Below are 26,629 nucleotides of genomic sequence, written 5' to 3' on the forward strand. Positions count from 1 at the left end.
ACAAACACAGATGTAGCCTTTACTCTGTGCTAGGCACTGTCCCAGCCCTTTACATGCATTAACTCACTTCATTCTCAAAACAACCCCACAAGGTAGGTTTTATTATCCTCATGTTACAAAAGAGGAAGCTGAGGCTGGTAACGTAGTCAAGTAACTTGCCCAAGGTCACACAACTCATAAGTGGTAGAGCCAGGATTCAATCCTGGACAATGTGGCTCTGTGGTCAGTGTTTTAAATCACTACCTTGTCCTGCATTACCTGGTTCCATGGTCCTTATCCATTTGATTCCAGACTCTGGACGAGTAGTTATGTTCTAACTATGATGCCATTGTCTGCTGTACACACAGAATGAAGTATGAGCAAATTAACAGATTTTTTTAGGGATCAGAGGATGTTTCACCATGCAAGGGGATTTCCGTGCCACTTCATAGCTCCGTGAGTGGTTCCACTGCTCTAGTTCAAAGAATCTCAGCACACCAGGATTGTGGTCAATTGATGACTAGCTCTTTGGGCCTCTCCTACCATGAGAGAGCATCGAGGATGCTGGCTTGTGTGGTCTCATGTGGTCAGAAGTCAAGAAAATCAGTTTTAATTTTGGTGGCGTCTAATTTTCAGTTCCATCTATGGGGCTTTGACCTGTCCTAGATATGTGGGCATAGAATATACATAAGCAGTTATCTGCCTTCAAAGTGATTGTATTCCCCGGAAGTAACTAGTCCAACTTGCCATCAACCAAGACACACATAAATCAATACAAACGCCTGTAAATACAACAGAGTCACAATAAGTGATAAAACCCCGGACCAAACCCACTGCTGTTAGGTCTATTCTAACTCATAGTGACTCATTAGGAGAGAATAGAACTGCCCCAGAGGGTTTCCAAGGAGTGGCTGGTGGATTTGAACTGCCAACCTTTTGGTTAGCAGCTGAACTCTTAACCACTGTGTCACCAGGGCTCCCAATAAGTGATAATGGGTGTTAATAAATAATGTTTAAAAGTACTTTAAGGGGGTGAGATAGAGTAGGTTGGGACTCTGTTGGAATTGGGGAGATGGCATGGGATTAATTAGGAAGCTTATTGGAGCAAGTTGCAAAGATAAAAAGGAGGGGAAGATGTGGTACAGCTGTCGTTTGAATGAGGGAGACTGTGCCTGCCTGTGGCACAGCTTGACAAATGAGTACCAGAGAAATTGAAGCCATCGCCAATGATTAGAGTGAAGCACTTAACCTCCCTGGGTCTCAGTTCTTCCATCTGTCAATATGGAAAGCTGGGCACTGAAATCAAGGGAACGTAGTGCAACACTTTGAGTTCTTCAGAAGACAAGCATCACCATCCCATATATCTTTGGGTTAAGGAAAATCTATTATTTGGAAGAAATGCCTGTGGCACATGACACTTGATTTGCCCAAAGCGCCAGTAAGTCAGATGTCTTTTGGGAAAGAAGCAATCTAAAGCGTATGTATTAAAAAAGAAATAAAAATTCAAAAGATAGGTGTTCAGAGTCTTCCAAGTCACACACTTCTCTTTGGCATCATATAAACATCTTGGGCTCAGACCAGGCCGAGGCTGTAGAAGCCCAGACCCAGATCTCAAATGACTACCCATTTCTTGCATCTTCTGGTTGGCGTCAGTCAGTCACAAGGGGAATCAGATGTTGCCTTGCTAACATGACCGATATGTTTCCGGCGGAGATATGTTTATGTCTTGGTCGCTGTTTCTGTGATGTTCCATGTTTTATAACCTGAGTCTCCAGGAATGTTTCCCACGGTTGTCCGTCGTTCCTTATCGCTCATAACCAAACATGGCAGCTTTAAATAGTGTGGTCATTTTCCTCGGTTTCACTCGCTGTGATATAATCAGGTATAGATTTCTGACATTGAGCATCTAATGGGGTTTCAGATTCAGAAAGCAACAATGCAATTTTTTTTTTCTCCTGGCTTTTTCTCAATTGAGAGATACAGAGGGAAATAGTCATGAGGGATAGAGTACATGGAATGCATGTACATTTGTCTGGGGAAAGTGTGGACCAAGCTAGTAAACTCTGCTTCAGGAGGTATGCAGGCAGGATCAGCTCCTTTATCCCCTTCTGGACTCTGTGTACTTATCCTGCACGCTCTGTCTTCCTTCCTGTGTCTGCCACTGGCACTTAAGATGATGAAGAAGACATGGTCAGCCCATGACAGACATGAGAGTGACTAGCTCTGGGGACTCCAATTCTGCTCTTAAGTCCTTTGCTTCCTGTTAGAGAATTTATGTCGCAATGGCCCAAGACATCTTCAAATAGTCTTTCCCCCATTCCTCCCCTGTTCCCCTTGGTTACAAGCTTGTCTCCAGTTATTTCATTTTTCCAGTTGAATCACCCGAGTTTTCTATGCAGACCAAGCATGGATATACCATGAGTCAGAAAACAGTTGGCATCAGAGGGCAGTTCTCTGGTCTAAGACATACTGGGAAAGAACATCAGTTTCAGAAAGACCATCCTAAAGGTCACTGCCACATGCTGAAGGGCCTCAAGGCCAAGAGCAGCTGCCCCATTGGCAGAGGGTAAGCTGTTTACTTCTCTGAGCACCCACCGTGCTGTTGTCCTCAAATGGAAGTATAAAATTGTACCCCCAAGTGGGTCAAGAATGTGCCTACTGATGCCATAGCTGACTCTCAGAGAAGGAAAGTCCTCCAGAAAAGAAACTGGAACTGCTCCCCCCAACACACACCACCATGATTGCAGCCATGCAAATATAGCAGGACCCCCAGCAGGACCACGCAGAGCTGTCTCCTTCCCACCTGTCTCAGATGCCGCTATCATTACTTGGAATTTCTGAGCAGGTTCTCCCTGGCCAACCATCCTATGGATAATGAAAGCTCAGAAAGCTGGTAGCTCAATATTGGCGTAGAGAGTTCCCCTTTGTGTTTCTGGGAACCTGCATAAAAATGACAGACTTTGATATAGAACTGTATCATGATGGTAGCTTGTGCCATGACCAATATGACATTGAGCTTGGAAGTTTACCTGTTCATAGAACCCCAGAGCTTAATGCTGATTTTCAGTCTCATCCATGGACTACCCAGAATCTTGGAATCATAGAATCACAGCATTTTCAGTTTAGAATGGTCCTTGAGGAGCATTTATGCCTGTGGTTTCATAGGAAATGAAAGAAGCAAGCCTGGTAGCAACAGGGAGCTGGAGAGACCATGCCCTCTCTACACTCTGCTCCAGCCAGTGTTGGCCATGTGGGAATTAGGCTCAGTGTTGCCAGAGCACCCTGTGTAAAAAAAAAAAAAAAAAGCCAGAAATCTGAAGTTTTATGAGAAATTTCCTAATCACTTAATGCTGGCAACAAATAGAAAATTTTCAAACATGGCAGGATAAACAAAACAAATCTGTGGGCTGTGTCTGGTTCATAGGCCATCGGAACAACCTTTGATTGAGCCTGGCTACAACAAAGACCAGAGAGGGGTGGGGACTTACCCAAAAGCACACAGCTAAGGGCTGAGAGCAGGCAAATTAACTTCATCCTATCATTTCATTTCATTTCCCTGCTGACAATGACTGGGAGCTTGGCTTCCAGGGATCCTATTCCTGGTTTCATTGCTGGCTTACGTGACTCCGGCTGAAGCGTATCCCAAGGCTTGGGACACACCATGTTCCCTGCAGCGTACTGGTACAAGCCCTGGCCTCTGAGTCAGATGGTGTGCGTTTGAGTCCCAGCCCTTTCTCTTACAAGCTGTATAACCTTGGACACATGTCTTGACTGCCCTGGGCTTTGGATTCTTCATTAGTAAAATGAAAATAATAACCTGCGCCTCACAGGGCTGCTGTGTGTTTTACATGAGAAGGTCTATGTGTGGGTGACACCACCCTACAAACTCAAAACCTGGGATGTCTGTTGTATTAGGGTCCTCTAGAGGAAGATGTGAGTGGCAAAGAGGGGTGCTGTTGTCATACCCTGGCACTGCAGACAGCTCAGAGCCCACCCATGCCACCCTCAGGGGACACAGGCAGTACCGAGATTTCCTAACACAACACCTCCCTCACCCCAGGAAGTGATGGGTCCCAGCTTGTGCCTCTATTTATCTGCTGAGATCAGGGCTGGGCCAGGTATTTTGGAGTAGCCCCCTTCACGCCTTCAGCCCCAGTGCCACTGAAACCAATTACCCAGAACCATCAGAGAAATGAAATCTTGGGCCAAACCCGCATTCACCCTACCCTCTGCCCTGCCTTGCTCAAGGACCATTTTGACTGATTCTGTACGGTGAATCTTGTTTTTATCTCCATTTCCAGGGGCGCAAACCCGGCTATTTCTCCTTCCTGGACCCATTTTCTCCGGGCGTCTGGCTCTTCATGCTTCTAGCCTACCTGGCTGTCAGCTGTGTCCTCTTCCTAGTGGCTAGGTACTGCCTCTCCCCGTTCTTGTCTTCATGTCGCCACCTAGTGTCTGGCCTCGGGAACTGCATGGGGAGGGGTGGTGGAGTAGGAGAGGAGAGGGGCGGTTTGAGAAGATCCTGGAGCCAAACTAAGGGATGGGAGAGGAGCTGGGACCTGAAACACTCCCTGCCCAGCCGTCAGCCCCATGCTACCCATCCACCATCTACATGCCCATTCCCTCGTGTGCATACAGCAGGCAGGTGAGCTTGTCTGAATTTGCCTCTGCACCCCTGCCTCTTTCTCCCTCCCCCTCCCCCAGTCTCCATCGCCCACCCCCATGTGTAGCCTTGGGAAAGGGGGAGGGGGAGGTGTCAGGAAGGTCACTCTGATTAAGTGCTGGGCATCTGCCTGCCTTGGCGTCAGTCCTTGCCAGGATCTGCCACGAAGTGCTGAATGACAAGAAACAGCTGCAGATCTGGAACGGGGGACTGGAGGCTGCCCTGGCACAGATGAGAGGGCGGAGGACTCCTGTGCAGAGAGCCTGGCCCTTCCTCAGCCTGGATCTGCCTCTGAAAGCACAGCTGCCCACGTCGAGTGGTCACTGTGGAGGGTGGCAGGCAGCAGTAGGGCAGGGTGGAGAGAGGCGTTTGCAGGGAGTGTTGAGTTGAGACTAGAGGTCCAGAATAGGGTTAGGGGAGGGTAAACCCTCCCCTCTCCCCATGAGACCAAGGGCCTCCCCCAGGCCCTCCCCCGGGGGCCTCCCCCAGGGCCATGGAAGCACCTGAAGAGCATCCCTAGGCTCTGCCTCCCAAGAATGTGCACAGAGGGGAGGGTTGTCCTTGTCTGAGCTCAAGGGCTGTTGGACCAGCCTGGGCTTCAGGAGAGCCACCTTCCTCTCCAGAAGTGGTACAAGCCCTACTGGCTCACCATCTACCCACTCAGAATCCTACTCCCTGCTCAGCCCTCAGCTTCCTATAATGGAGGCCCCAAAGGGCAGTTACATTGGAGCAGAGACCTCCTCAGAATGAGCTTCTAGAAGCCTGGTGGTGACTCCGTTCCACCTTTCTCTTCACATGTCTCCTGTGCCTCAGTGGCAGAAGGCAGGTGATTCTACAGTACATATTCCACCTCTGGGGGACCAGATTCTCCCTACAAGCTGGTTCATTCAGTGGCTCAAAGGGGGAGCCCACGCTCTGTCCAGCTAGAAGATGGAGCAGGCGTCCCGAGCCCTAAGGAACTGCTGAGGAGGAGTTGCATCACCCTGCCTGTGGAGATCAAAGCCAAGATCAGGAAAGTCATCCTGGGTCCACTAAATCCAGCCAAACAGAGACAGGCCTTGCTTACCACCCGGTAGCCTCCAAAGGCAGCAGGAGCGGCTCAGTACCACCTATCCCTCCTGGGCCTACAGGCATTGCCGCTGTCAAGTATCTGTTGTCAGTGAGAGCTGGTGAGATGTGAGGGAGCTAACATGCTGTCAGACACTTCCCCTCTCCACATCACTGCACTGGCTGCTGCTGTTTCGTGGAAGCTGTCCCCCTGAGCCCTGGTGCCACTGTTCTGTAATTCACTCTTGCTCCTTTTCATTGAGTCCCTGTAAGTAGCATGCCGCCGCTCTCAGGTGACCCCGCGGCCCTGGTAATGGTCTCAGGGCTTGATCCCCAGATACACACACACAAGGCCGTGTCACCATGCCCATGGAAGCCTAAAGTGTTTCAGACCAGCCCTGAGGGGCCAATAGCCTCTCTTCCCTGCCTTCCAGACAGGCACACACAGCACCAAGAGCCATCTTTGACAAAAAGGAGGTAGAGAAGGCCTGACTTTGCAGCCCATGGGTATTGCACTTACGAGCCTAGGAGATTCTGACCTGAGGTGGTAGTTTCCAAGTAGGGTTCCATGGAGTATGGAGGTTCCTGGGAGGTACAGAGACTTTGGTGGGGTGAGAAGGGGCTGGGCAGTCAGCTACAGGGCCCCAACCCCTCTACACACAGACCAGCTCCACTTTGATCTCTTACACATCGTACTTCTCAAAAAGACTTTAGAGAGGAAAAATGTTTGAAAAGTACTGATCTCAGGTAGCAGTTTCCAAGCAAAAGATCGGAGTCTCCCAGGAACTTTTAACAAGCTTGCATTCCCAGGCCCTGTTGTTTCAGACTCTCCAGGGGTGGGGCTGGGGAAGCTGGGTTTCAGAAGCTCCTCAGGTCATTCCAACAGTCTGTCGGCTTGGGAACCTGGGAGCCACCGAGGGAGGCACCACTAGTGAGAGGCAGCTCCGCAGGACCTACCGAGGGAGGGAGCCCATCTCCTAGGACAGGTGATTCACGGGCATGAAGAGTTGGGCAGCATGGGTGAGTATGTGGGCGAGGAGGAACTGTAGGCATGCCCAGAGCAGAGTCAGCTGAGCGAAGGACGAAGGGCCCAATGATGATAGCACCCTGCGAACACATCACACCTGCTCCAGGCACACGGTGCACATCATCACTCATCAAAGCTGGAGGCTTTGTGTGGGAGATGGCCTTGGGGCCACTGAGCAGAGGAGAGGAGGCATGTGCAGGGTGGGCAGGAAGGAAAGGGCATTCCAGGCCTCAGAGGCACAGCTCAGAGAGAGGCAAGTGGTGAGGCTTCGAGGGATGGGGGAGGGTGCTCTGCCTCATTTGGGGGCAGAGACCTTGGAGCCACCCTTCTCGACCCTGTCTGCCCATTGTCTCCACCTAGAGAACTTAAAAAAGATACACAGGTGTCTGGGTCCTACCAGGACAAATTAAACCAGACTCTCTGAGAGTGGAATCCAGGCATTGGCAGTTTTTTAAAAGCTCCCCAGGTGAGTCGGGTGAGCAGACAGGGCTGGGAACCACGACCTTAGAGACTGCTGAGGCCAGCGGTTTTCAAAGTATGGCCCCTGGACCAGTGGCATCAGCACCCCCTGGGAACTTACAAATCCTCACCCCTCCCCCAGACTTACCGAATCAGAAACGCGGGGAGTGGAGCCCAGCAATCTGTGTTTTCACAAGTCATCTCGGGAAGTCAGATGTAGGCTAAAGTCTGAGAACCACTGCTCTAGACTGGGGGTTTTCAAACTGGGCTTCTGTGGGGCCCTAGGGTTCCTCCATGATCACCTTGGGGAACTGAGGGTAGCAGGACAAGCAGCTTCCCAGGCTCTCCACCCCTTGACACTCTCAGCATCCAGCAGAGGAGCTCCATTTTAATCCACTTTGTGAACTGGAGTTTCACATCAGAATTTATCTGGAAAAAACAAAAATGTTCCTCTGATTATAGAAAAACAGTTTGAAAATCACCAGCCTAATCCGGTTGGACTTGTTTGGCTGGTGGAAGGCCACGTAGGCGGTGGCTGAGCACTGAGGTGAGGCTGGATCTCCTCTCCCACCCCCCGGCACCTTCTCCCCCGGAGTCATCCTCTCCGCACTGGCACATGTTCCTTTTCTCCCACAGGTTGACCCCCTATGAGTGGTACAGCCCACACTCATGCGCCCAGGGCCGGTGCAACCTCCTAGTGAACCAGTACTCCCTTGGCAACAGCCTCTGGTTTCCAGTTGGGGGCTTCATGCAGCAGGGCTCTACAATCGCCCCCCGCGCCTTGTCCACCCGCTGTGTCAGCGGCGTCTGGTAAGGTCCCAGGCAGACACGGGGCCAGGCCTAATGTGGCAGGAACCAGGCAAACGGGGCAAGGATGCAAAGGGGATCCTTGGATGAGCCCTACTCTGGCTCAGCGGCCTTGTGGGAGGGCCCTGCAGCCACCTCCTTTTGAAACAAGCTCTAGCGGGGAGCTTGGCTACATTTTGCAGCCCAAGGAGGATTGTGGGCAGTGGGTGGGTGCTTTTTCTGCTGCCTTATCCCTTTCCCCTTCCTCTGCCTCTGTGGCCCAGATCAGGAATAAGAAGGGTGAAAAAAACAGCCTTGATGTCCCTCAGCAAAGCAATTACAGCTTCTTGACCTGACAGCAGCCTGAGGTGGAATGGCTGGGCCTGCGAAGGCATATGTAGAGCGTGTCCAGGAAATCCCTGCTTGAAGGCACTCATGGCCAGCTGCCATGTTACCCACCCATCGACTGTGGCCCACCCAACCACTGCCATAGAGTCGATTCCGACTTATAGCGACTGTATAGGACAGAGTAGAACTGCCCCATAGAGTTTCCAAGAAGCACCTGGTGGATTTGAACTGCCGAAGTCTTGGTTAGCAACTGTAGCACTTAACCACTACGCCACCAGGGTTTCCAACTATGGCAGGGGTGGGGAACTCTTAGTCCCTCGGAGTTGGAGAGGACCTCAGAGGGCAAGTTGATGGCAAGCAGTGCTACATCCTGTCTGCAGGGGCAGTCGGCCAGCCGTAGCCTGAAACCCCTTCTCTTGGTTCATCCAGAGCAAAACAAACTTTGTCAGAAGATTCAGTATGTGGGAAAGCGCTTAGAAAACTTGAAAGTGCGATGTAAATGTATGGTCTCAGTGTCCTGGGGCTTCATGATAAAATACCACAAAGCGGGTGGCTTTAAACAACAGAAATTTCTTGTCTCATAGATCTGAAGGCTGGAAGTCCACATCAGGGTATCGGCCATGTTGGTTCCTTCTGAGGCTCTGAGGGAGAAACTGTCCCCTGCCTCCCTCCCTCCCAGCTCCTGGCAGTCCTTGATGTTCCTTGACCTGTAGATGCATCTCCACAGGGATCTTCCCCTGTGTCTCCTCTTCTATAAGACACCACTCAGAAGAGAGTAGTGATAACTTTGATAACTTCTCAAAGACCCTATTGCCAAACAAGTTCACATTCATAGGTACAGGAGTTAGGATTTCTGCATTTTTTTTGTGTGTGGGGGGGACACAATTCAGTCCATAACATCTACAAACTAATAATTATTATTAGATCATTATGGGGGAAGGGGGAATATGTTAAAATATATATATATTTTTAAAAAAGAACAATTGTGCTCATGAGGAACCTTTACATAGATCAAGAGGCAGTTGTTCAGACAGAACAAGGGGATACTGATTGGTTTAAAGTCAGGAAAGATGTACATCAGGGTTGTATCCTTTCACCATACCTATTTAATCTGTATACGGAACAAATAATCTGAGAAGCTGGACTATATGAAGAAAAACAGGGCATCAGGATTGGAGGAAGACTCATTAACAACCTGCGTTATGCAGATGACACTACCTTGTTTGCTGAAAGTGAAGAGGACTTGAAGCATTTACTGATGAAGATCAAAGACCACAGCCTTCAGTATGGGTTGCACTTCAACATAAAGAAAACAAAAATCCTCACAACTGGACCAATGAGCAATATCATGATAAATGGAGAAAAGATAGAAGTTGTCAAGGATTTCATTTTACTTGGATCCACAATCAACAGCCATGGAAGCAGCAGTCAAGAAATCAAACGACGCATTGCAGGGTAAATCTGCTAAAAAGGACCTTTTTAAAGTGTTGAAAAGCAAAGATGTCACCTTGAAGACTGTGCTGCACCTGACCCAAGCCATGATACCTTCAATCGCATCATGTGCATGTGAAAGCTGGACAATGAATAAGGAAGACCGAAGAAGAATTGACGCCTTTGAATTGTGGTGTTGGTGAAGAATGTTGAATATAGCATGGACTGCCAAAAGAACTAGCAGATCTGTGTTGGAGGAAGTACAACCAGAATGCTCCTCAGAAGCAAAGATGGCAAGACTGCGTCTTACATACTTTGGACATGTTGTCAGGAGGGATTAGTCCCTGGAGAAGGACATCATGCTTGGCAGAGTACAGGGTCAGCAGAAAAGAGGAAGACCCTCAGCGAGGTGGATTGACACAGTGGCTGCAACGATGAGCTCAAGCTTAACAACGATTTTAAGGATGGCGCAAGACAGGGCAGTGTTTCGTTTTGTTGTATGTGGGGTCACTAACAACAACAATCCATTGCTGTCGAGTCGATTCCGATTCATAACAACCCTGTAAGACAGAGTAGAACATCCCCACAGGGTTTCCAAGGAGTGGCTGGTGCATTCCAACGCTTGCCACCAGGGCTCCATATATATGTATATGTAAAGTTCCCAATCTTCATTTAAAAATCCACTGTTAGGTTTTGCTGCCAGAGAGTACAGGACTTACAACCCTGGTTCTCCCCCCTCCTTCTCAGCCCCATTTAAGCCAGTTTGAAAGGAAAGTGGTGTTTCTACCCCTCAATACCTGTGACCTGGGGCAGGGGGGTGGTCTGGGCAGAGTTAACTGAGGAGCCACTGGGGCCGATCAGAAAAAAAAAGCCCAAACCCGTTGCTATTGAGTTGATTCCGACTCATAGTGACCCTATAGGACAGGGTACAACTGCCCCATAGGATCTCCAAGAAGCAGCTGGTGGATTTGAACTGCTGACCTTCATTTGGTTAGCAGCCTGAGCTTTTAATCACTGCACCACCAGGGCTCCCTGGAGCTGCTACGGAAGTGAAAACTTCCCTGAAAACTTTTTCCCTGAAAAGCAATAACTACAGTAGGACTCGAATGGTTTGGGCAGGTTGTTCACCTATTACCAGATAGTACAGGGAAGTCCCCGATTAGATCAGTATGAAGAACTGGGTCTCAGGTCCTCAGGATAAGGTGCTATCTCAGCAGGGACAGACACAGAGCTCCCTCGAAACCCAGGAGATCTGGGCAGACCAGAAGACAGGCTGATAAGAAGTCAGCTGCAGGTTTTGATCTCTTTCCGCATGGGTTTTTTTTCCCCCCCCAGAGGATAGTTGTTCCCCTGCAGTGCAGGAGGTCCCTGCTGCCTGGTTCATCTCTGCCAGCTCCCCACCCAGCAGGAAGTCCCTGCTCTGAGAACTTCAGTGTCGCTCTGCTTTAAATATCTGTCCCCATGGCTTTGTTCCTTAGCTCCAGAGCTTTGTGGGTGGCTCAGCACTAATGAGAACCCGCCACGTCAGGCTATCAACAGTCCCTGACCCAGGCTGTTACTGTGCCCTCTGCCTTTTGGAACTCTTCATCATTAATTGAGGACCCTGGTTTTGTCAGTTCCCTGAGGGTGGGGGGATCTGAAGACAGGGCCTTCATGGCCTACCTTGGCCTCCTCACTCAGAGAAAGAGACAGAAAACACCATGTCGCTAAGAAGAACACCAGTTTTACAGCTGATAGTGCTCCTTTCACACAGGAGCAGGGCTCCACTAACCCTCCCCAAGAGCTTGGGTGTGATTTGCTTTCTGACACACTATCACTAAGCTCCCCTTGTGACCAGCGGCATAAATAGCCACATGGTTGCCCAGGGTAGAAGCAATACCAGAGTGTAGCCATGGGGCTGAGGGAACTGCCCCAGCCAACGCTGAGGTCATGTCCACACCCAGCCCTCATTAACCCAAGACACTAGCCAAGGGAGCTGTGCAGCTTCAGAATACCAGCCTCCTCCTGGGTTATCACACGCGTCCGGGTCCTCCTCCAGGGCTAGTCACGAGCAACAGCTTCCAAGTAAAGGGTAAGAGCTGAGGCAGGAGCAGCGAAAGCAGGTCTTAGTATGGAGGGACACATGGCACTTATAGGTGACCAACAGAGATGGCAGCAAGGAAGTGGCCAAGTTATTTTTGCCTGATACTCAATCTGAGGGTCTTTCTATGTATCTCTGATATCTCACATTCATACAATACTTCATAGATGATGAATCACTAATGACATATTACCTCATTTGATCTCACAACTCTCAGAAGATAGAGCAGGCATCGTTATCCCCATTTATTAGACGATAAAAGAGCTCAGAGGAGTGGCTTTCGATGTGACAATGTGACAAAGCCAGAACTCAAAACCAGATCACCTTACTGATGCTCTGGCCACAGTTCTGGTGGTCTGGAGGATGGTTGTCCCCACTGAACTGGAGGATGTCCCACGGCTTCACTGCTGGGGAGGTAGCTGCCAGTAGTTTTGGACATGGTGGCAAAGGGGACAACAGGACTTCCAGCTTCTTGAAAATCCATCTGGAAGCTGCTGGCTGCTGAATCCTGTGGCAAACAATGCAGTAGTTGGAACATCTTCATAATGAATAAAGCCTCATTAATTCAGACTCCTCTGACTCAGAATTGGTGATTATCTACCCTAAATTGTGCTTAGGTATAGCTTTGAACCACTTATAAACAAAAGAATTGGGATGCAAATCCATTCTGTTGACCAGATGGTAGAAGGCTTGTTTAACCTACTTAAGTGAACAAACCGTTTTTAATGGCTTTATCATCATATGCTGCCTGAGCTGCAAAAAAAAAAAAATTATTCTAATTTAAGTGAGTTCTATCCACTCAATAAAACAACCTCCTGATGTGAAATACCATGACCACTGTAAGAGTATTTTCTAATTCCAACTTTTCAGCAGTTCAGAGGTGTTTTCACCAGTTATTCTTAATTAAAGAGTCTCTGAGTATCTACTGTTATGGTTTGCAGACCTCATCCTAAAATACAAATTTATCAGTGTGTTACTTGGCAAGTTACTTCATTTCTCTGAGCCTCAATCTCCTCGTCTGTAAAATTGGGAGAAGAATTTTACCTCTCTGAGATGTAGGGATTCCATGAGATATGGTACATGTCTCCTGGTAGAGGCTTCCTAGACTGCAGTTCTCATCTAAAGGTTGGCTTCATCACGAAGAGGCAGAGGGAGCCATCCCAGCTTGAGCTCCCCATCCTTAGCTCATTTATTGGTACTTCTCACAGGATCCCAAGCTGTCTCGTGCATGGACTATCTCTCTGTTGAATACCCCAGTGCCGTCAAGTCGATTCCAACTCATAGCGACCCTATAGGACAGAGTAGAACTGCCCCACAGAGTTTCCAAGGAGCGCCCAGTGGATTCAAACTGCTAGCCCTTTGGTTAGAAGCCATAGCACTTAACCACTACGCCACCAGGGTTTCAACCCCCAAACCACCTCCTTTAGGAAATCGAAAAACAAAAGAATTGTCTTCTTCTAGGCAACCCTCCCAAACAGTTCATTTCCGTTGGCATCATATGTCCTGCCTCCTCTCTGTCCCCCTACTAAGCTGAGAGCTCCTTCAGAAGAGAGATACCTGGTCTCTCACATGGACTGGGGATGGGGCTAAGACTCCTGGGAGTGCCTGGGCAATGATGACTCCCTGATCTTTTTCTGCACAGGTGGGCCTTCACGCTGATCATCATCTCATCCTACACGGCCAATCTGGCAGCCTTCCTGACCGTTCAGCGCATGGATGTGCCCATCGAGTCAGTGGATGACCTGGCTGACCAGACTGCCATCGAGTATGGCACCATCCACGGAGGCTCCAGCATGACCTTTTTTCAAGTAAACCCCCTTTTGTTGCTCACAAACATTGAGAATTGAAAAGAAAAAAGTTGGGATGTTTGTCCTCTAGAGAAAAAAAATCACCTCTCCTGATCCTGTTACCTCTTTTGAACATTTAGTATTTGTGCACATGGGGCTCATTTATCTCCTGCTCCACAAAGTAGCCCTGGAGTAAGGTCCTACAGGGACAGTGCCCCAAGTGTTGTACATAGACCGTTGGTGGCACTTGAGATAACATTAGGTACAATGTGGCACAAGTATTTTTTAATTGCAATAATCTCATATTTATTTTAATGGGATATTGTGTGTGTAAACACACATATATTCAGTATATGCATGTTGTTGTTAGTTGATTCTGACTCATGGTGACCCGTGTGTGCAGAGTAAAACTGTGCTCCATAGGGCTTTCAAGGCTGTGACCTTTTGGAAGCAGATTGCCATGCCTGTCTTCTGAGGCATCTCTGGTTGGTTTGAACCACCAACATTTCAGCTAGTAGTCAAGCACATAATTGTTTATACTACCCAGGCTACTATATGTATATGTACATGTATGAAACCAAACCAAACCCATTGCTGTTGGGTCAATTCTGAGTCATAGCATAGGTATATAATATATAGATACATATATACACGTAGGGACACGTATATACATGTATAGGTGCATGTATACATGTACAGATACATATATACATGTATAGATATATAGAGAGAAACCCTGGTGGTGTAGTGGTTAAGAGCTACAGCTGCGAACCAAAAAGGTGAGCAGTTCAAATCCACCAGGCACTCTACTCTGTCCTATGGGGTCGCTATGAGTCGGAATTGACTCGATGGCAACGGTTTTTTTAACAGGTTAGATATATATACATGTAAGTATATATGTAATCATATCTATTACTTCATGAGATGAGGCTAACATTATGCATTTAAAATTTAAAAAGTGAGTCAAATTTTATAGGTAGCAGTCAGACAAAACAAGATTAAAATAATCTTTAAATGATTGAAGTTTGAGAAAGATTAGATTAAGATGATTTGATTTGATTGATGGCTGACTTACTAGGTCTCAGGTAGTGACCCTGTTGGCTTCCTTGCAAGGCTCAGGAGAAGGCACTGTCACAATGGTGACAGAAGAATTGATCAATTGATCTCCAAGGCTGACAGAGCCAGGCCAGACAGATGAGCAGTTCTCATATCTTTCCAAAATCTCTAGGCAAGCAAATTTCCCTTTTAGTGACTTTAGGTGGGCACTCTCAAGGTATCTAACCAACCGACTGCCCAAGAAGTTCGTTTTCACGTGAAACATGCCTAAGACTTCAGTTTTCTATTTTCCATACAAGTCTCAGTGCCTGTTGGCCCAGAGATCAGTGAAAGCATCGTCCAAACACAGAGTTTGAATAGGTCCCCAGAATTTTCTAGGTCTCGTAATTATATGTAAAACAGAAGCCAGTGTTCCGTATGTGGAGTCCTGGTGGCACAGTGGTTAAGAGCTTGGCTGCTAACCAAAAGGTTGGCAGTTTGAATCTACCAGCTACTCCTTGGAAACCCTGTGAGGCAGTTCTGCTCTGTCCTACAGGGTCACTACGAGTCAGAATCAATGCGATGGCAACCGGTTTGGTTTTTATTTTTGGTTACTTATGTAATTAATAAAATGGTTTAGTATTGGTAGAAACAACAGCTCACACTGCTCCTTCAGATGATGTCACTTTAAAAGTCTTGAATGAACGTGAGTTCACTGCCACCAACCCGAAGTACAATGAAGGGACCACAAGTATAATTCCAGCTTTTCTATCAGAACGTGGAGGCTAGCAATGGAAGACCTGTCCAGGGTAAATGAGGCAGAACCTCAACTTACCCAATCAGTAGGCAAAGTTTACAGTACCTGAGGTTGCTGTTGCTCCTTCATCTTTCTGGTAAACATATAAAATTTATAGCTGCCTCCTCCTGCTGTTACGTAAATGTTCTATGACCCCAGTAAACGTTGTGAGCTCAGAGAAGCAAAGAAAAAAGGCTATTGAATACGAATGAGTTGAGTAACAGAAGGGTCAGAATTTTAAGACTCACCTTGACTCCTTCTCTTTATAAACCAGCATGTCCTTTCCCTTTTCCCAATCTTGCTTCCTTTTGTTCTTTTCCCAGAATTCTCGATACCAGACCTACCAACGCATGTGGAATTACATGTATTCCAAGCAGCCGAGTGTGTTTGTGAAGAGCACGGAGGAGGGAATCGCCAGGGTGTTGAATTCCAACTACGCCTTCCTTCTGGAGTCCACCATGAATGAGTACTATCGGCAGCGAAACTGCAACCTCACTCAGATTGGGGGCCTGCTGGACACCAAGGGCTATGGGATTGGCATGCCAGTCGGTATGCAGGAGAGGGACAGCCTCTTTGTGTAGCTTCACCCAGGCTGGGTCAGGGTAGGAAAACCATCGAATGCAGTGGTGAATTCAACAGCCCCTGTTTCTAGAGCCAGCTTGACAGTGACTTTAGGTTGGCAGTCTCAAGGTCTTTTTTAAAAGCAAACCCATATGCTTTTACTCGTCATTGATCAATATTCAGTCCTTAATTATTAAGGGGCTATTGATACCCTCCCTGTATCCCTAGTGGCACAGCAGTTAAGAGCTCGGCTGCTAACCAAAAAGTTAGCAGTTGGGGCCTACCAGCCGCTCCTTGGAAACCCTGTGGGGCAGTTCTACTCTGTCCTATAGTGTCGCCATGAGTTGGAATCAACTCACAGCAATGGGTTTATTGATACCCTCGATAGATTTTTTAGACCTTTTGTTCCTTCCCTCTCCTGCTTCCTGCCTTTTGGCCATTTTTCAGTTGATTGACATCTCTACTAGCAGTGGGAAGGAGAAGGAAGCCAGGGTAAAACTCAAATGAATTAATTTTGCTATTTGTTAATGTCCCTGGTGAAAAGTTTGCTGCAAAAAGAACTGACATGATTAGATGAGATGGCTTTCAAATGATTGGTGGCTCTCACTGACCCATGCACTCCGGGCCAGCATGGATAACTGAGAACAGGCAGCAGGCCTCTGGTATTTATCTTGCTCCTTGTGTGCCAGTCTGTGTTGTTATGGGAGGGTAAAGGGGTTTGGCTTCCAGAAACATCTTCCAGCTGTGCATTTTAAAGGACTTTTAACCTTCCGGCCTTCCCCTACTGCAAGTGCCTCCACCAGAAGATGAGAGGGGAGGGCTTATTTAGCTACTTGTTGTGATTGTGGAGGGGAGTTTCAAACGTCTCCCAGGTGATTCTAATATACACACTCCCCTATTGTCATCCTTCCCCTCCCCACACATGCTATTAAGAGCTCCTGTCATGTACAGTTGTCCTTCAGCAGGGGAAGAAGGAGGAATTGAGCCCATCAAATCCTGTGAGGAAATTGATATATAGTATAAGCATTTTTGTAGTTATATTACACATCTCTTCTATTGATCTTTATGTAACTCAAAGATCTATAAATGATAGAATTCACTTAAACCTGTGGAGTATAAAGAGCATGGGCTCCAGGTCAGACAGACCTGGGAATGAATCCTGGTTGCCCTCTGTGGAACCTTGGGTAGGTTATTTAATCTTTTTTGAGCTTCGGTTATCTCACTTAAGTTTCTAACACCTACTTCATAGGGTGATTGAAAGAGTTAAACCTAATAATCTGGTCAGGCGCCTTAACCATAATGTCTCGCACTTAGCCTGTCTTGGGGAGTATTCATTCTCTTTCCATCTTTTCGTTTCTTCCCTGTATCATTGATAAAAGCGAATAGCTTCTTAAAGACTGATCAGAAACTAGGCCAACACAAGCAGTAATACGGTTCATCCTCACATGATGTGAATTTTGACAGTAGCAGTTCTGTAAACTGGAGGCCTTACTGGGGCACTTGTAAACCTCCATACCTTCTCCTTGCCATCATATTTCATCGATGTCCATTAATATCACAGATGATGGGTCCCTTTGAGAAATTTGTTGGCTGACATTTTGTTTCAAGATGGTGGAGTGAACTACAAATTGAACTTAAGGTGCACCTTGATAATACTCTTAGCAGCTTAGCAAATTTAACCCAAAATGTCAAGCGCGTCAAAAGTTTTCATGGAACAAACCTACAAATTGAGGCAAAACAGACCGACTCCGGAAATTTTCAGCAGTAACCAAGGAAAAAGGGAGGGAAACCCATTTGTTGTGTATCTGACACGCTGCTGTTTTCACCTGTGTCACCATTGCAGCTGCAAGGCAGATATGGCTGTTCTACTCTGTAGAGTGTGGAGCTGAGGTCAGAGCAGAGATGTCACTTGTCTAAGTTCACAGATTAAGTAGAGGAGCTGAGCCTGAGCCCAGGATCCTTGTCTCCACATCCAGTACTTCATTCACCAGACCATGTTGCCAGATGGGTCCTGCCAGCTAGACAGAATGGGCTGGGCAAGAGCGTGAGCTGTGGGCTAGCCTGGGTCCTCAGGTCAGAGGGGAAGAGTGCATTGATTAGACAGGACCGGGGTCCAGCTGAGGTTATGTCCAAGAAAGACAAGCATGCTGTCACTCTGAAGTGAGAGCTGAGGGCGTAACTATAGAATGAGCAGTAATACAGCTGGGCCTAGGAAGAGTAAGAGAAACAAAACAAGGAACAAGATCAAAGACTAGTCAGGTAATTTAGGAGCTAAGTAGGCAAACAGGGAGTAAGAAGAACAGTCCTCTCACGTGGCCCCTGGTGTGGTGTGCGTTTGGCTTGAAAATGTCTCGAAAGTGCCTGAGATGCCTGGCGGGCTGAATAGTTGTCTCTGAACCTAAAATACTCTTTTGTTTCACCATCTCACGGTATCTGCTGAGCAACTAGTTCATATATCCATTCCCTGAAGATCAATTTTTAGTACTATTTTTTTTTTACTACACATGAGGAAACCCTGGTGGTGTAGTGGTTAAGTACTACGGCTGCTAACCAAAGAGTCGGCAGTTCGAATCCCCCAGGTGCTCCTTGGAAACTCTATGGGGCAAGCTCTACTCTGTCCTATAGGGTCGCTATGAGTCGGAATCGACTCCACGGCACTGGGTTTGGTTTTTTGGTTTGGACTATGCGTGAAGCTGGAGCCCTGATGGTGCAGTGGTTAAGTGATCGGTTTGAATCCACCAGCTGCTCTGTGGGAAGAAGATGTGATAGTCTCCTTCCACAAAGACTACAACCTTGGAAACCCTATGGGGCAGTTTTACTCTGTCCCATAGGGCCACTAGGAGTCAGAATCAATTCCATGGCAATGGGTTTAGTTTATACATGAGGCAGAAGTCCCTGGATAGTACAAACAGTTAACATGCTCGGCTGCTAGCCAAAAGGTTGGAGGTTCAGATCTACCCAGAGGCACCTCAGAAGAAAGGGCTGGTGATCTACTTTTGAAAAACCCATCATTGAAAACCCCATGGAGCACAGTTCTACTCTGACGCACGCACACGCGTTCACCATGAGTCAGAACCGACTCACCAGCAACTGGTTTTACACATGCGGTGCTCTGGATGTTCACTCAAGTTAGTTGCACACACACACTCAGTGCAGCAGGCGTGGGGTTGTGTGCCAGCATTGTTGTATCTGTAGTAGGGAAGGGTCTGTCTGCGGAGACATGGCTGTCAGAGTCGGAAGACATCTGGGAGATGATCTAGTTCCTTGAGGTCCATGGACCGATAGAGTCAGCATCGCCTGGGAAAGAGTTGGATATACAGACTCTCAGATCCCACCCAGACCTCCTGAATCTGGATCTGCATTCTAACAAGGTCCCCAGCTGATTTCTGTGCACATTAAATGTTGAGAAGCACTCATCTGTTTGTTCCAAGCTTAGCTTTGTTCCTCTGGGGCATCTGCTCACATCAGGCCTTCGCAAAGCTTGGGCAAGAAAACCGGGCAGCGTAGTTGATTTCCAACCTTTTGGCAGCTTCTTCTTAATGATCTCAGGCCTGAGCCTGTGCTGGAGCGTTGAGTTTTCCACGGTTTCATTCAAACCTGTTTTTGTGATTAAACCTAAATTCTAGAACCCAAGCTCCTTGACCATGTTCCCTCAGAAAAATTAAAAAGGAATTGCTCTGAACAGAAGCCTTCTGTTTGAGGAGGCAGGAGGGGCTGGGGGAGATGGGGTGATGTATGTGTGGTGCCCTCAGCAGGCAGCTGTGAAGGTGGGGGGACTTCTGGTGATTGGATTCTCCACACTGATGGACAAGAGGAGGCTTCCGGCACTTTCCGGGATGGCTCTTCTCTCATTGGCTGGTGACTGCACTGGGTAGACAGTTGTGAAGTGTAATGTAGTGAGAGCTATAGGTGCCTGAGAAATTAAATAAAGTAGAAAATAGTCAATGATTCACTGAGAGGATTGTGTCACAGAACATTTCTCTGCTTGGACTACTGGAGGCAGATGGGATGCTTGGCACCCACTTCCTGTGTGTCGGTAGACAGGCCATTTAACCTGGAAAGACGGTTGTTTAACTGAGAAAGTGATAGGGACAGAGTGGGGATGGGGGTGGCACAACTGTCTGGTGAGCTGTTACCTGACTCATTCCAGGCTCAACATGCTAGTCAGTATGGAGAGAAGAGAAAGTAGAAAGGGCAGAGTGCCCTTCCACGAAGCCAGAACTCACTCCTCTCTGTGGAGATTCCTGAGACTGGCCACAGTGGAGAGCCATGGCCCTGTGGGGACACCCCACTACATCTGTCTTGTCCACCTGAGGTTAAAGCGGATAGAGATTTACCAGGAAAGGGAGTGAGAGACACCTAAGTGGGTATTCATGTCCTGTGTTCTGACCCCTCCTGTGACCCCGCAGGCTCGGTTTTCCGGGACGAGTTTGATCTGGCCATTCTCCAGCTGCAGGAGAACAACCGCTTGGAAATCCTGAAGCGCAAATGGTGGGAAGGGGGAAAGTGCCCCAAGGAGGAAGATCACAGAGCCAAAGGTAAGGAGATTCAGGACCTTCCCCCTCCCACCCTAGAAGACCAAAGCAGCTTGTTTCTTGTGTGCAGAATTTCAGGTAATGACTTCTAGGGCATACTGAGAACCAGCCCTGGGAGAACCTGACCCTAAGATAAGGCTGTGGTCAGTCCTGTGCCAGGATCTTACCTGTTGGAGGCACCCAGTGTCCACCTGATTCACAAGTCCTAGAGGCTCTGCCTGCACGAGGTTCCCTGAATCCAGCCACCTCTTACCCCAGCATCTACCTGGTCTGCACCCGCATCATCCTGTGATTGCCATAGCCTGCTCTCCTTCTCCCATTCTTGCCCCTCCACAGTATGTCCTCCATCAGTAGCCAGAATGATTCTTTTCAAAATGCAAGCCAGATTGCAGCATTCCCTTGCACAAAATTCCAATGGCTTCTATCTCACTCAAGGCCATATGTGATCTGCTCCCACCTTAGACTCCGATTTTTCTCCTCACTGATAACTCTGGCCACACTGGCCTCTCTGTTCTCCAAGCCTCCTGGCTTGATCTCACCTCAGAGCCTTTGCACTTGCTGTTCTCTTTGCCTGGAAGGCCCTTCCCCAGACCGCCTCCTGGCTCACCTTCACTTAACTCCCTGAGGAGGCTCCCCTCAGACGAGTCCCTCCCCACCCCATTAAAATAACTCTTCACACCACATCCCTCCCCATCTCCTTAACCCTAATTTTTCTTTACAGCCCTTATTACTACCTGACATTATATTTTCTGTTTGTTTACTTTCCACCTCCTCTACTAGAATGTAAGTTTCATGACGGCAGGGACGTTGTCTTCTTCACAGGACTGGCCACAGGGCCTGGCATGTGGATGTTTTATTTAATGAACAAGCACGTGAATGTTAAATTGGGTTGAATAGAAAGCAAGTGTAGCTGAGGAAAATTGCAGGTCCCTCACACCCAGGGTTTTCTGTAGAGTAACACACATCCTGGTTAGCCTGGGACAGTCCCAAATTACCTCTGTTCTAGACCAGTCAATGCCTGCTAGTTATTTTTAGAACACTTTTCATTCTCAAAAAAGTGTCTTGGTTTGGACAGTAAATCATATGGTCACCGTACTAATCTACCACAGCCTTGCTGAAATATGCAACAGATTTACCTATTCATGGTTTCCCTCAGGAAGGCAGCTGAGGACTAAAATGAATGATATTGTGTGCATTACTCTGCTCAGCATAAGTGATTATACCTGGTGAGACAGTGAATGAGTGAAAAGGCGTCTCTAAGTGTCTCCTCATGGATCTCTATCCTGTAAGGAGAGGTCTCCGGAACACTGACCGATGGGGCCAGTCCTTTGTAATTTATATGTGAAAAGGGTGGGCTAGAGTAACTGCTGCTTCCTTCTCTCCGGGCACACAGTGAGGCTGCACACTTCCTGGCTCTCCACTCCCCAAAGGTCAGTGCCGTCCACGTGGAGGGCAGTGGACATTAGGGGGCATGGTGCAGGGGCAGACCTCCGCCTGAATCCCAGCTCACCCAGTTACTAGTTCTGGGTACTTCGGCATGTTATTAGCACTGCTGAGCCTGTTTCCTCATCTGTGGAATGAGGACAGTAAGGAGCACACCATCGGGTTGTTGTAAAGGTGGAGTGTGAAGTAGCACCAGGTGTGGCTCATAACAAGGGACCAGTTCTTCATACCTCTTAGGGACACACATCTGGCACCGTGCTGTGCCCCCCTCATAACCTCAGGGGAGTCTGATTTTGTCAGCAGTCTGCAGGGAGTTATTTTCAGGCGGCCAGCCAGCCAGCCATTCAGTCATCAGGGATGTGCTAAGTGACAGTGGGGTCCCCAGCACCTTGGGTAATACTCCTGGGAATGACAAAGTACTGTAGGCTTACAGTCGAGGATTTTAAAGTGATTTCTGAAAACACAGCCAACATACTTGAAGTGATTAGCAAAGAATTCTAGATACTATCCAATCTACAATCAAATCCTCGGGGAAGGGGTGTGTGTGAGATGCGGAGGAGACCAACTCTATTTGTTCAGAGAAAAAAGACTGGGGGGACATAGAGAAAATTACCTGGAAACTTTCGTGGATTGGATAGAACAAATTAGATGCTGAAGATGCCCAGGACCGAGTAGATAGGGAGGTGGGAAATAAGCACCTTGGGGAAAGATGTGGAGGCTGAAAGCAGTGCAGTGGGCAGGGCTGTGAGCCGGACGGCCAGTGTGTGGTCAGAACACACTCAGATTCTAGTCTGTGTAGATGGTAGTGCTTCTCCACCACCACCCTCCCCCCCGCCCACACCAACAAAATAACATGGGTTGACGACTGTCTGAATCTGACTGGGCCTTGAAGAGTCAAACTATGATAAGGTTGTTGATAAGTTAACGTGTGTTAATGTTGTCAGGCCTTGCTAAAATGGTGAACGGAACTGGTTGTACTTACCTTCCTGAATGGCCTTCCCACCCGGGACTCCCCACTGCTAGCTGTACACGTCTCTGCACAGCTAACTGAACACACACAGTGATGCAGGGGCACTGTGCAGGAGGGAGGCTGAGAAACAGCAGGGGATGGCCAGGGGCGAGGGATTCAGAGCAGCGGCCCCTGCTGTTAACCCAGCAGGTCTAGGCTGCCAGCTCTGGTAGGCTGCTAGTCTCTGTCCTTCCTCTTTCCCCCTAGCCTCAGATTTCCTGGGTCCTCCTTTCTTTTTTAAACTTGACCCCATTTGATCACTATCCTTGTGAGACTCACTACTGCATTGATCCCATCTCTCCTGTTCTCTCTTTCTTCCCAGACCTCTTAAACAAGCCACAAGACCTTCTTTTGTGTTTACTGGTTCTTGTAGCTGTATTTATTTATGCATACTGCTAATCACTCTGGGGAAGCAAGTGGAGGGTAGTGAAATTGGCAAGCATGGGAAGGTGATGCGGGATCTGGGTGCCTGGCAGTTTTCATACTCAGGGACTCAGTTTAGTATCTTTTTCCCATTTTCGATGTCACCCAAAGTCCAGTGGACTTGCCTCCCACACCCTGAGAATAGAGCTCATGAAATTTATACCCCTCTGCATACCGCATTTGTTCTTAGGACAGCCACCAGGATGGTTCTCGAGGCAGTTTTGATAGGGGTCAAGAGTGTGAGCGTTGGGTCAAACGAACTCCGCTACGCAGATGGTCTTGTTAGAGACAGTATGAAACATCTTTGAGCCTCACCTTCCTACTCTGGAAAATAAAGGTAATAACAGTAATGCCAGGGCTGTTGTGAAGATCGAATGAGGTAAATCACATTAAGCCCTTAGCAAAGTGCCTGGCACAAAGTAAATGGGGACTCATTTCGTTTTGAAATCTAGGCCTAATGGAGAAATTAAGGCACAACCAGAAGTCTGAAGAGTGTCCCCAAGTCACAAGTGTGCCCCCCATCCCGGCTCCTTGAGGCTGGGTTGCTCTTCAGAACACACTTAGGACACTTATTTTGTGTCTATTGTGTCTTCGTTCCCCATAGACTGCGAGTAACTCAGGATGTCGCATTCATTTTTGTATCCCGGTATTCAGCACATCCCCTGACATCAGTGTTTGATGAAGGGATGAACAACAAATAAATACATAAGGGAATGAATAAATGAGAAAAGATCTGCAGACTAGGTGCCACTTCCTCTCTCATCCTAGTCCCTGTCCTCCCAAATAGGAAGTATTCATTACATCCATCAAGCACTGTTGTAAACCACTGCATACCAGGCAAGGTGCTAAGCTCTGAGATTATGAAAAGGAATAAGACATGACCCTGCTCTAAGAGGTGTAGAGCCCAGAGCGAGGCACACATAGTAGTTAACACGATTGTACTATAGAGATGCTTTAATAGAGCTATAAAGAAAGTGTGCGAAGCCGGAGAAGGAAGCGATTAATTCTGATGAATGGCCAGGGAAGGTTTTACGGAGACGTTTGGCCTGGACCTTGAAGTATCCATTAAGTGTCATTGCTTTAGGAATGTTGGAGAGCAGAATTTGTTACAATCCGAAATTGGTTTGAATAAGTAGGACGAGGAGGGGGGTAAGAAAGAATTAAAACTGGGGTAAAGGCATTTGAATGGCAAATCAGTATGTCTCAAGCTCCCCCAGGGAAGGAAATAGCAGAGGAGACTGGATGTATGCTCTTGGGGATCTGCTGATACAGACTAAAGCAATCCAGCCTGCTTAAAGTCTTAAAGCCCATCTCCTTAAAGTCTTCTGTTTTGTCCTAAAAATACATGTGCATGTTGTATCTTACTCTATAATACAGACACATTTACTTAATGTAAAAATGCTCTTCCCACCCAAAGTTTAGGTAAAATTAATGTTCCCGGAAAGATGCCCCATAGTCGTCCCGTAGCTTTGCCTGTGCCTTGGTACACCCACAGCACACTGATCCGAGTTAGAGAATATTGGCTGTGGACATCAAGGTTCTGCGGAGAGGCACCGTCTGAGGAAAGCAGTCCGTAGGATGGAAGTCTCAGTTCTCCGTCAAAGTTCTCAACTTATTTGTGGCATTCGTGGTCCCAGAGGAGGGCCATTGCCTCAGGAGGAATAAAAATTCAAATTATTGGCCCTAAGTTCCAAAATAAGTTCTTACAACTCATAGCAGAGGCAGTGTTCTTAGAAGTTGAGAGATTTTATTTGGTAGAGAAGGTATTTTGGGATGCGCAGGTTAATTCTTAAAGGAAGTTGGGCATAAAATTTACAAGTTAGAGAGTGATAAAAGAGTAGTAGAGAGTGATAAAAGAGTAGTAGAGCCAGGCCATCCAGTCTCTAAACCAGATAAAAGAATACCTTGGCTGGAGGAGGGGAGCTTCTGAGACGGAAAGGATATGTTAGAAAGTGGTCGTTGCTGTCATTGCTGTTGCCATCTGCCTTCAAGTCAATCCAGACTCGTGGTGACCCCACACATGATGGGATCAGACCATTGTGATCTACAGGGTTTTGACTGGCAGATTTTCAGAAGGAGATTGTCAGGCCTTTCTTCCTAGTCCATCTTAGTCTGGAGGCCCCACTGAAACCCGTTCAGTATCAGAGCAACACGCAAGCCTCCACTGACAGGTGGTAGCTGCACTTGAGGTGCGCTGGCTGGCAGTTAAACCTGGGTCTTCTGCATGAAGGGCGAGCATTGTACCCCTGAACCACCACTGCGGTACTAGAATGTGGAGGTTCCCTGAGACGGAGGTGGGTAGATACAACTCCTAGATTAGCTGGAGATGTGGAGTTTGGCAAGCTTCCGAAACATGTCATGCCACAGTGGAGTGGAAGCATGAGAGATAGCAAAGAGGGCTCAGTGACAGGCCTGAGTTTCCCGGGCCCCAGACAGGGATACTGGAAGTCCAGATGGAATCCAGCATAAGACTGGACACCTACTCTCTAACCCATGCCATGACATATAGCTGTCCTCCTTCCCAGCCCCAGATCAGAAATACATCCTGGGGAGAGGGGGAAAGGAGAAAACCCTGCGTTTAACTGAGTTTAAACCTGAAATGACTGAGAAGCCTCTATGTTTTTGGCAGTCAGGTGGCAATGGAGTTTGAGGTAGAGATTAGGTTCATCTGTAGAAAAATAAAGTTATAATTTTTGCAGAGTTATTGGCTTTGGAAACTCTCATTCCCCAGAGCTTTAGGCAGGCTGATCAGACGCCTGCAGAGTTGAGGGTGGATGGAGAGGAAGATCGGCTCCCAGGGAAGATGGAAGAAGTGAACAGGAGGCTTCTCTCCTCTCTGCGCTTTGGGACCAAATGTTCCCTGGCACAGAGAAAAGAGCCGAGCAGATGAAAAGGGAAAATAGACAGTGGAACTCATCCTGTGGAGGTCCCGAAAGCTTCACAAGATGCTCAGGCTCTATCATCCAGCAACTGTGAGCTGGCCTCTGTGCGTTAATCCTCTGCAACCAGAGGGTAAGCTGTATCAACAAGCGGGAATGCCCAGGAGTGAGGCTGTCTGGGAGATGCGATACAAATCACCATAAAGCCAGGGATTCGGTGGCCATCCCAGCCACAGTAGCTAGTGCCAGTTTAATGCAGTGGCTCCATTTGTGCCATGGCAGGAGCCCAAGCAAACATTATTCAGAGAGGCTAACAGGCTTCCCGGCCACACGAGGCTCCA

General features: G+C 47.9%; 1 protein-coding gene across 2 annotated transcripts in view; it reads left to right on the forward strand.

The window, feature by feature from the left end:
- GRIK4 (glutamate ionotropic receptor kainate type subunit 4) overlaps positions 1–26,629 on the forward strand; it is a 519,693-nt gene that overhangs the window by 481,380 nt on the left and 11,684 nt on the right. For both annotated transcript variants that reach the window (XM_049856800.1, XM_049856801.1), the window contains 5 exons: positions 4,281–4,390; positions 7,812–7,985; positions 13,463–13,628; positions 15,762–15,987; positions 20,409–20,537. In XM_049856800.1, coding sequence (XP_049712757.1) covers positions 4,281–4,390; positions 7,812–7,985; positions 13,463–13,628; positions 15,762–15,987; positions 20,409–20,537 — 805 coding nt within the window. The remainder of the gene's footprint in view (positions 1–4,280; positions 4,391–7,811; positions 7,986–13,462; positions 13,629–15,761; positions 15,988–20,408; positions 20,538–26,629) is intronic.

This window comes from Elephas maximus, chromosome 17 (assembly GCF_024166365.1).
Source record: "Elephas maximus indicus isolate mEleMax1 chromosome 17, mEleMax1 primary haplotype, whole genome shotgun sequence".
In the NCBI taxonomy this organism is placed as follows: domain Eukaryota; kingdom Metazoa; phylum Chordata; class Mammalia; order Proboscidea; family Elephantidae; genus Elephas; species Elephas maximus.